Here is an 11,070-nt window from a genome sequence, read left to right on the forward strand (position 1 = left end):
CTCAACCAGGATGTTAATATTTATCAGACACCGGACGCTCCGAGCGCAAAGCTCCTCCCGGTCTATCCTGCCCGCGGTGACCAAGCTGCCACTTCTCGGATTTAGAGCAAAGAGCTGTGTCCTACCTCTGGAGACGATGTGCACTCCACGCTTCGCCAGCTCCCAGGGTTCCAGTCCTAGGTCCTTGGAGATATTGCCCACGAAGAAGCCTTTGTCCGTCTCTTCAGACACAGAGTAGCGAATCTGTCCTGTCCCGATATCCCACAGCGTCCCCAGCACCGCGCACAGCAGGATCAGCTTGCTGCGTCCTCGGTGATTCTTTGGAGCGGCCATTGTTATTTCACTACAGAATTCTTTCAGAATCTTCACTGTGCGTATGTGTCTTGTTTAGTTTTTTTGCCGCAGCTGTGGAGATCATAATCTTACGGAAAGCTGGTGTGGGCCAAAATAGGGACGGAATTTCGCTGCAGCCCAGCAGTTGGTTTGTGGGATCTGCTGGTCTGCGAGGTGTAAGCCCAGAGTATTGGATGGCATTTCGACTGCATTTCTCTCCCAGTAGGTAAACAGCGGCGCTTAGAGTCCTAAGCAGTTATTGCACTTAGATACAGATCACTTCATATGTAATACTGTTAGATTACTGAAAAAAAATACTACTTGCTTTCTATTACTTTGTTTTGAATTTATTTAATTTTTCCCTAAATACACATTTTAAAAGAAATTACCGCGGAGTGTGGGATGAAATGAGGTGGTTTTATTAAGTATTAAATACTATTAAATGATTAGATTGTTGGGTTAGCATCATATTAAATTACATTTCTGGAATACATTTGCTCTTTAAAAATATGATAATTTTATTTCCCATTGTGCTGTAAGCTTTCTTGTAAATGTCTTCAATGTATATTAACAAATAAGAACTTCGGTTGTCACTAGAAATGAATTTTAAGAGTATAAAATAAGTGTATTGGAGATGATTTACTCAGAAGTTGTTTCATTTGTTTTAAACTAATTAACCACTATAGAAGCTTTCTATAGAGTTGTTGCTTTTTAATCTTCTTTCTAAATGCCCTTTTTATCACACATTGATAATGTTTTCAAATATTATGAAATCTTAATAGGATATATGTTTTACAATTGCAGTTTTATGAGAAATTACATTGTTTTGTTATTTATTCAAATTATTTATATTTTTCTATTTGAATAGTAAGTACTTGAAAGGTACAAATGAATATACCACAGAAAGTGAATCTCTATCCCTACCCCTTCCACCAAAGAAAGATTACATTTTAAAGCAGACTTAACTTTTTAAGGTAGACATATATTCTAAAGTTAATTTTACCTACATTAATACTTTGATCTAAAGAAGCACAAAATATAAAGAACACATAATGATCACTAAGAAGTCGAACAAGTGTGACCGCAAAAAATGTCTCTTTCCTTCAGCAGTTTGTAAAATGGCCATTAACAGAAGCAGTTGCTTAGGAATACCTAGCAAAAGCCTCATACAATGTAGTATGGTCATTTGTATATACTGTGTATGCATATCAGATTGTTGGTTTTGTCTAAAAATTTGAAAAATTCAAGACTATATTTCTCTCCTAGACACAGAATGAGTAGAAGACTACTAGTTATATTAGCTTAGGGTTGCAAAGAAGACAGCTAAAAATTATATATTTGGAGTATGTGTGAGAGAAGCAACAGAGCCAAAGCAGTTTATCTTTTCTTTGAGGGAGGAGCCTATTGAATGAGCTTCAGTACACATTAACTCTGAAAAACCTATGCTGCAAGTAAAGAGAACCTACTTTTGATCTTCTGATGAACATAATGGACCTTTTGCTAAGCAAAATGATCACACACATACTCCCCAGTACATTGCATAAAATTACAAGTGATCCATGGATATAAAAATCTAGTTGAAGAGACCTTATTCTAGGAGGTTTTGAAACAAAAGGGAAATAAATACCAGAAACAAAATAGATTAGTATGGAAACCATGCCAATCAAATTAGCGAAGGAGGCCAGGTGTGATGGCTCACGCCTGTAATCCTAGCATTTTGGAAGGGCAAGGTGGGAGGATCCCTTGAGGCCAGGAGTTTGAGACCAGCCTGAGCAAGATAGCAAGATCCCATCTCTACAAAAAACTAAAAAAATTAGGTGGACACAGTGGCATGAGCCTGTAGTCCTAATGCTCAGGAGGCTGAAGCAGGAGGATCACTTGAACACAGGAGTTTGAGGTTGCAGTGAGCTATGATAGCACCACTTCACTACAACCTGGGCGACACAGTAAGACCCTGTCTCAAAAAAAAATAGTGAAGAAAAATATCTAATTTTATCTTAAATTCCTTTACCTTAAAGGTTTATTTAAATGATTATTTTTATATTTATAGCATGTCCAAACTGAAACAAGTATTTATTGTATATTAGGCAACAGAAAGAAAAATGTATGGAAAAATCTCATTACCTTTTTAGGAGACAGCCCATAACATTATCTAAGGTTTTCTCTTTGTAGGTAAAACCATCATTGCTTTGTAAATCTCAGCTTGGTAGAAAACCCCCATAAGCTACATGATTGTTTCACTTTAGTCCTCCTTTGAAGAATGGTATGACAGCTTTTTAACTGACTATAACTTTCTTTAAGTGACTCAGAAGATCTGAAAATTGCACATTTTCCTGTGAATATGTACACTTTCCTGTGAAACGGAGAATTGGGTACACAATGAGAAGTAGGAAACTCACCTGAGGGGAAGTCGAGTCACTGGAATTACAAAGTGGAAACAAGGTCCCAGATGGATCACCACAAAGTACGTCTTGCCCTGAACTCAACGGCTCACTACATTTTAGGAAATTAAACTCCGTTGTTCCCGTGTGTGCCACGCACAGATTGTAGGAATAAGGCAAAGTCCCCTCGCTGTAGTTGGGAGGAACCACAGGTTCAGACTTGACACACTGACCAGGCTGAAAGCAGCTCCAGACCGCTGGGCTGGAGGAACGTCGTCGCAGGCGCAGGGCAATGGCCAGAATCACCGCGAGGAGGAAAAGCACGGAGATCAAGGCCAAGGCCACCACCAGGTAAAACTGCAGCTCAGCCTGGGGGTCAGAGGGCGCGGGGCGGTCGCTGAGATCCGGCAGCACCTCCTGCAAACTATCAGCGAAGACCAAGTGCAGCGTGGCGGTGGCGGACAGGGGCGGCTGTCCACCATCACGCACGGCGACCAGCAGGCGCTGTCGGGCCGCGTCCCTGTCGCCCAAGGCACGCGCCGTGCGCACCTCGCCGGTGCGTAGCCCCAGGCTGAAGAGCCCGGGCTCGCTGGCCTGCAGGACGTGGTAGGACAGCCAGGCATTGTGTCCTGAGTCTGCGTCCACCGCCACCACCTTGGTGACCAGGTAGCCAGGCTCCGCGGCGCGCGGCACCATATCGAACAGCGCCGAGCCGTCGGGCTCCAGCGCAGGGTACAGCACCCGCGGCGCGTTGTCATTGCGGTCGCCCACCAACACGCGCAGGCTCACGTTGGCGCTGAGCGCGGGCGAGCCCTGGTCGCGGGCCTGCAGCGTCAGCTCGAAGGCGCGCAGCTGCTCGTGGTCGAAGGCGCGCTGCGCGAACACCACCCCGCTCTGCGCGCTCACCGACACGTAGGACGACAGCATCCCGGGCTCCAGATCACTGCCCACGATGGAATAAGAGATGTGGCCGTTGGGCCCCAGGTCAGGGTCGGAGGCGCTGACCTGAGCTATGGAGACTCCGGGAGGATTGTTCTCCGCCACGTGTACCATATAGGAAGCCTGTCTGAAAACCGGAGCGTTGTCATTTACGTCACCAATGTTCAGGGTAACGCTTGAGCTGGAGGAGAGCGGAGGCTTGCCTCGGTCTGTGACTGTGATGGTGATATTGTACTCTGGGTTCTGCTCGCGATCTAGAACCCCATCTGTCACTAATTTGTATGTGTTTCTTGACGAAGTGAGTATTTTAAACGGAACATCACCTTCCAATTTACAAGTAACTTCTCCGTTGTGTCCTGAATCCTTGTCACGGATTTTGAGCAAAGCAATGTGTGTTCCCAGCTCGGTGTCCTCCATAATCAGATCAGGAAGAGATTGGAATATTACTTCTGGGACGTTGTCATTTTCATCTATGACTTCTATCTCCACTGTACATTGCGCAATCATTCCTCCACCATCCCTTGCTTCCAAAATTATGGAATATTCTTTGACTTCTTCAAAATCCAATGTATTTAGAATAGTAATTTCCCCAGTATTAGAATTCAGGTTAAACTGGGTGATCTGGTTAGCTTCGCTGAAAGAGAAGGTGATCTCGGCATTGATACCCTCATCCTGGTCAGTGGCAGTCACCCGAAGCACGGTGGTGCCCGGGGACACATTTTCTGGAAGGCTCACCCTGTATATGTCTTGGCTGAACACTGGAGGGTTGTCATTGGCATCAGTCACTAGGACCGCTATCTGTGCAGTGCTGCTTAGGGGTGGATCTCCAAAGTCCAGGGCAGTCAAGGTCAAGTGGTAGGATTTCTGCTTTTCCCGGTCTAAAGGCATCTTCAATACCAGCTCAGGGTATTTATTGCCATCTGATTTCTCTTTATTGACGAGTGAGAAATGATCACTGGGACTCAGCTGGTAATTCTGCAGTGAGTTGGTACCAATATCCGCATCATGGGCAGATCCCAAGATAAATCGTGTGCCTGGCTGTGCAGACTCACTTATTTGCAGCTCAAAGGAATTTTGCGTGAATTTTGGCGCGTGGTCATTAATGTCCTCGATCTCCACACTCACGTGATAAAAGTTCAATGGGTTGTCGGCAACAGCCTCAAATTCCAGAGCACACGCTGGATTCTTCCCGCATATCTGCTCCCTGTCCAGCCTGCTGCTCACAAGCAACTGCCCGCTCTCCGCGCTCACGGTGAAGTAAGCCTTCTCCGAACTGACGCGCAGTTTTCGAGTCGGGAACTCCCGCACACTGAACCCCAGGTCCTCGGCGAGGTTCCCCACTACCGAGCCCTTGGGCATTTCCTCGGGAATCCTGTAGCGGATCTGCTCGGACAGCGCCGGGCAGAACAGAGGCAGCAGGAAGGGAAAGAGCACCGGCCGCCTCTCAGCGCCGCCCCGCTCCCCAGCGCCGCTCCCCATCCCTCTTGCTCCCCTCAGCTCGCTCACCAGCCCGGAGACGCCGGGGTGTAAATAACCTCTGTACCGCAGATGTCCAGAGCTCCGAACGGACTTCAGTTCCAGTTCCAGGTCCGGAAAAGTGTCTTCTGTTCCCCAGGAGGAAGCGGTGTACAGGCTACTGCGGGAGAGTCAGACGGGGCCGCCCTGGAAAGCGCTGCGCCTGCGCGAGGAGATCGCGAGCGCCCAGTTCTCCACTTTGGCCAACAGCGGCGCCCAGAGTCCATGCTGGGAAACTGCAGCCTCTGCTGCTTCAGTTTAACCAGTACAATAATTATATTATAATAACTGTTGTGTGCCCTACTGAACAAACTACGTTGTTATGTCCATATATTTAATAACGTTTAAAGTTGTACCCTTAGAAATGCCTTTATTTCTACTTTCCAGGTTTTCCAGGAAATCACACAGGTTTAATACCTAAACATCTATATGTTGACATAATTATTCCCTAATCTTCAAACACACACTACTTACACAAAGCTAGACATAACAGAGACTTGGCCTAAACCATCTGAGTACAGCAATTTCGAATACTTATTCATTAGCAAAATAATGAAGAAACTTTATCTTTCTTTTCTTGTTCATACCATTTCCCCCACTTTTCTAGGTACCTGCAAGTTGATTTATTTAAACTTTTTCCAGAGAGCATCTGTAATGCTAAAATTGTCCTTAAGAAGGTGAAATTTATACTTATCTTCAAACGCATATCTTTTTCCAATAGTTTCAGTGATTTCCTTATAGTAATATTATGTGATTGTCATTTCCAGTATCATAGGCAATATTCAGTTAAGAAAATGAGGTAGCCTGAAAAGAGCCTATCTCTCTCCTTCCTGTTACACAATTATTTTCCTTGTTACAAAATATGACATTAACCTTCAAAGTTATCAGGGGTATAACATTTTGCCTCCACGCAAAGTCCCCGGCCTCTATTGCACTGCAGCTCTGGTTCCAACCTTTGCACTTGTTTTACATCCCATGATGACCTCACAATGGAAGAAAATAATCCCTGGAAAGTTTGCTTGCAATAGCTCACTAAGTTTAGTGTGATTTTTCTCTTTTGTTTAAAATATTTCAAAGCATCTAATACATTTTGGTTTAGGAATTTTCTTTTTCAAAATACCTTATAACTATATTTCTGCCAGAGGACCTTTCCTCACAAAGTGTTGTAACATTGTCTTCTCATGCAAGTGATTGTACATCTGAACACTACGGAATGTGTGACGTTTATTCTCACACTGTTGTGTAGTTTATTATATGCAAAATGCCATCAAATACAACACTACTCTAGAGAAAAAGGTCTTTAAAAAACCCAAAACAGACAGAGGTCTCACTGTGTTGCGCAGGCTGGCCTCGAACTCCTGGGATCAAGGGATCTTTCCCACCTCAGCCTCCTGAGTAGCTGGGACTATGGGCTCATGGCACCATACCCTGCTAAGAATGTCTTTTTAATTAAAACTCAAAGGTCCCTGAAATCAAGATTACCTTGTCATCTACCCCTTCCAGATGATAATCATCCACTATACAAAAGAATATGGAAGTAGTTAATCTCAGATAGGGTTATTTCTAACTAAATTTTTCAGCAGATCCAGTAAATAAAATCAACTACCAGTCTAGGATTTGAGTAGACGAGATAGTTGTTTCATAAAGCAAGCATGCCTGATATCCCCAGTCTCGCACTTGGAGAGCCCACAAACACACTTCATATGGCTGTACTATTAAAACTGCACATTATACTCTGTTAAAACATAACTGCCTGTTTCACAAATGCCAGTTATAACAGTTGAAATAAAAATTTTTGACATATTTTATTGGTTTTGGTCAATCACCTTTAGTTTGGCATTAGACTCCATGTCTGTCTTAGTGAAGGTTGGCACACACATTTAATTCTTTAGGCATCAATTTAACCTTCCACTAGTACCCTAACATTAATAGAAGATCATACTTTAAATAGGTCAAGAAGCAACCAAGATTTTCAGGGCTGCCAAGGTGAGGGATATGGAGGCAAGATCAGAAAACAGAAAAACAGCTTCAGACTGATAAAAATCTTCAAGAACATCTTATAAATCAGAATGATAAAGAGAAGACTGAGAAGAAGGTTGAGGTGTGTTTTACTCTTGCTTCCCTAGTGCAATAAGAAAGACTCAACAATTTGTTTTCATTTGTAAAACACACAAGTTAAGAAAATCAAGTGGAAAGTAGTTGGAAGTTACAAAAAGGTGATAGTCCACTTATTAACCATCTTGTCCATAAGATTTCACTAAAGAAATGATATCATAACCTATGTGTTCCACGTTAAAATATCACCACCGAAGTAAACAGGTAAACTAGGTTTGTCCCTTTAAAGTTTTTAAATCCCTAACTTCAAAACACTTGTTTTGCAAAATAATAGAGAAATATCACACAAAACATAATTCCTCATGGAAATAAAGGAAGGCCTCAGCTCACCTGAATACTTGGGGCTTCATCCTTACATTCATGAAAATCTATGGATGTTAACAAAGAATCATTTTTCTCACAGCTCTGCTGGCTGATGAGCGTGTCGGCATAGTTGGGCTGGGGGAAGATCAGGTGACTCTTCCGTGAGTCTGCAGTGAGGGAGACCTCGTGGGAATATGTTTGCAGGAAAGCCTGCACCCCGTCCACACCCAGGAAGTTCGAGGTGGGCACGCCCGCCAACACATGTCCGGAAGCGTGCAGCAGGCGTGACTTGTGCCAACGCCCCAGCCTGAGCGCCAGCAGCACCATGACGAAAGCAAGGAAGATGCAGGAGACCACTGCCACTGCCACCACCAGGTACAGAGTGAGGCCGGAGTCGTAAGGACCAGCAGACGGTTCAAGGCTGTCCAGGTCAGCTAGGACTCCCGGGATGCTGTCGGCCACAGCTACGGTGACAGTGACAGTGGCTGAGAGAGGGGGCTGGCCATGGTCCTGGACGGCCACCACAAGGCTCTGCTTGAGCGCATCTCTGTCCAGCAGGGCCCGCGCTGTGCGCACCTCTCCTGTGTGCAGCCCCACCAAGAAGAGCCCTGGTTCGCTGGCCTTGAGCAGGCGGTAGGACAGCCAGGCGTTCTGGCCCGAGTCTCTATCCACAGCCACCACTTTGGTCACCAGGTAGCCTGGCTCTGCAGAGCGGGGCGCCAGCTCTACACCAGTAGAGCCATCAGTGGGAAGGATGGGGTACAGGATCTCGGGTGCATTGTCGTTCTGGTCCATCACAAACAGGCTCAGTGACACATTGCTACTGAGGGGTGGGTCTCCGCTGTCACTTGCTGTCACTATCAGTTGTAGGCTTCGAAACTGCTCATAGTCAAAGGATCGCAGCGCATATAGGACTCCGGTATCAGAGTTGATAGAGACATAGGAGGACACTGGCACTCCCTGGATGGTGTCTTCTGCCAAGGAATAAGTGACCTGAGCATTCTTATCACTGTCAGGGTCCCGTGCAGTCACCAAGAAGATAGAGGCACCTCTGGGGTTATTCTCAGGGAGGTAGACTGAGTAGGAGGAGTGGGGGAAGGTGGGCGGATTGTCATTGGTGTCTGCCACATGAATAGAGATGTGAGTTTCAGTGGACAGGGGAGGAGTTCCACCATCCGTGGCTTTCAGTGTGATGTTGTACACAGAGAGTTTTTCCCGGTCCAGGTTTTTGGCTGTGATCAATCTATAATAATTATCTATTGATCTTTCTAATTTAAAAGGCATATTTTCTGGAATAGTGCAGGTCACTTCACCATTCTTTCCGGAATCTCTGTCTTGGAGGTAGAAAAGAGCAATTACTGTCCCAGGAGGTTTGTCTTCAGGGACTGTGCTGCTTAAAGACGTTACGGTCACTTCTGGAGCATTGTCATTCACATCTAAAATTGTGATCAGTACTTTTGCCTTTGTCAGACTACCAGGACCATCCTGAGCCTGAACTTCCATTTCATAGAAGCCAGATTCTTCATAGTCTAGTCCTTCTAAAGTTGATAATTCTCCTGTAAGGGAGTTCAGATGGAATATTTGTAGAAGTTTTGGAGTTATTTTCCGAAAAGAATATGTCACTTCCCCATTGACTCCCTCATCCAGGTCGATGGCATTTACTGTGAGCAGCTTAGTGCCCACAGGCACATTCTCTGGGACAGTTACTTGGTACTGGGGTAGAGAGAAGACTGGCGCATGATCATTCACATCCACCACTGTTACCTGGATCCGGGCAGTGCCAGATCGGGGTGGGTCACCACCGTCAGAGGCAGTGAGAACCAGGTGGTGAACCCTCTCTTCCTCCCGGTCCAGCACTCGCTCCAGCACCAGTTCTGGGTACTTAGTTCCATCGTCCCCGCTTTGCACAACCAGGGAGAAGTGGCGATTGGGGCTGAGCTGGTATCTTTGGAGGGAGTTGGTGCCCACATCTGGATCCCCAGCCTCATTTAAAGGAAACCGCAGCCCAGGGGCTGTAGTCTCCATTATTTTTACGTTTATTTCTTCCACCAAGAATTTAGGTGCGTTGTCATTAATATCCATTATTTCCACTTCTATAGGATAAAGATTCATTTTATCTTCCATCAGGATGTTAACATTCACAAGACACCGTGGGCTCTGAGCGCAGAGCTCCTCCCGGTCTATCCTGTCCGCGGTGACCAAGCTGCCGCTTCGCGGGTTCAGAGAGAAAAGCTGCGTCCTACCTCTGGAGACGATGCGGACTCCGCGCTCCGCCAGCTCCCGGGGCTCCAGCCCCAGGTCCTTGGCGATATCGCCCACAAAAGACCCTTTGTCTATCTCCTCCGTCACGGAGTACAGAATATGTCCTGCCCAGGCTTCCCACAGCGTCCCCAGGAAGACGGAAAGCAAGAGGAATCCTCTGTAGTTCCCACCCCTCCGCCGAGTCGCCATTGCTGTCCTCATCTAGTTTAGACGCTGAGCCTTCTCGGGATGCGCTTCTGAATGCGGGGGTATTCGCGTGGACCCCTCTGTATTCCGAAGGAGGGCCCAGAATCCAGAAAGACAGAGGCTTGAGTTTGGTGCAGCTCGGAAGAGGGCTTGTCTCAATTTGTCGTTTCTCCGTGTTGTAAAGCTCAGTGGTTCTGTCGGATCTCGCGCACCATTTTCCCCTGGTTGGTGAACAGCGGCGCTCAGAGTCCTAACTAAGTTACTGCACCATATAGAAACAAAATAAACTGATTTTACGGAAAATTGTTTCATCCTTCAAAATTTCCCTGTTTAGTTAAATTTCTTCACTCCAGATATCTCTGATATACTTTAAAAATCCATTTTAAGACACTGAATTAATGCAACAGTGTTCATGGATGGGTGTTTGATAATCCTAGATAATTTTTAAAGATGCTTTGCATTGCAACTTTGAAGTTACTCTGCTGGACACTGACTCACACTTTATCGCATATAGAAAAAAATCAATCACTGAAGGTAGAAAGGTAAACTTTATTAAATGTATATGAAAGAATTTACATATAAAATATTTACATCAGTGTATGTAATTTTTAATGAATTCAATATTATTGAACACTACTATGTTCTAGACACCACCATACAAGACTCAAAAGTCAAAATTGTCTTAAGACTATAGAGAAGTATTTTAATAAATTTGTTATTGTGTAGAACCTTAGAGATGGTTTAATCTAAAACCTTCACTTTAACAATTTTTAAAAAATGAGAGGGAATGCCTTGTTCCTGATTATAAAGTAGTAGAAGAACACAGGAATCCAAATATCCTCACTCTCATTCTTGCAAGAAAAAAAGAAATAATTGTTGGTCTTGGATGATGCTTTGTGCTCAAAAGAGTCATTAGAGATGAGAAGCCAAGCAGCAACAATCAGCTGTAAGAGCAACCAACCCATTTTCAACAGAAGGCAGAAATTTGCAGAGATCCTACTGGGTTGTGAATTCATATGAAGGTGGATGTTGGCTT

The 11,070-nt window shown here is 44.9% G+C and overlaps 1 protein-coding gene across 3 annotated transcripts in view; it reads right to left on the reverse strand.

Annotated features, from left to right (window-relative positions):
- LOC105811562 (protocadherin gamma-C4) overlaps positions 1–11,070 on the reverse strand; it is a 185,587-nt gene that overhangs the window by 124,372 nt on the left and 50,145 nt on the right. Inside the window, exon 1 of one of the 3 annotated variants that reach the window (XM_012645810.1) lies at positions 7,614–10,199. The exons of the other annotated variants lie outside the window; for them this stretch is intronic. Coding sequence (XP_012501264.1) covers positions 7,614–10,049 — 2,436 coding nt within the window. The 5' untranslated portion in view covers positions 10,050–10,199. Of the gene's footprint in view, positions 1–7,613; positions 10,200–11,070 lie in introns of those variants that run through there. 3 annotated transcript variants of the gene reach the window in all.

This window comes from Propithecus coquereli, unplaced genomic scaffold (genome assembly GCF_000956105.1).
Source record: "Propithecus coquereli isolate 6110/MARCELLA unplaced genomic scaffold, Pcoq_1.0 Scaffold236, whole genome shotgun sequence".
In the NCBI taxonomy this organism is placed as follows: Eukaryota; Metazoa; Chordata; class Mammalia; order Primates; family Indriidae; genus Propithecus; species Propithecus coquereli.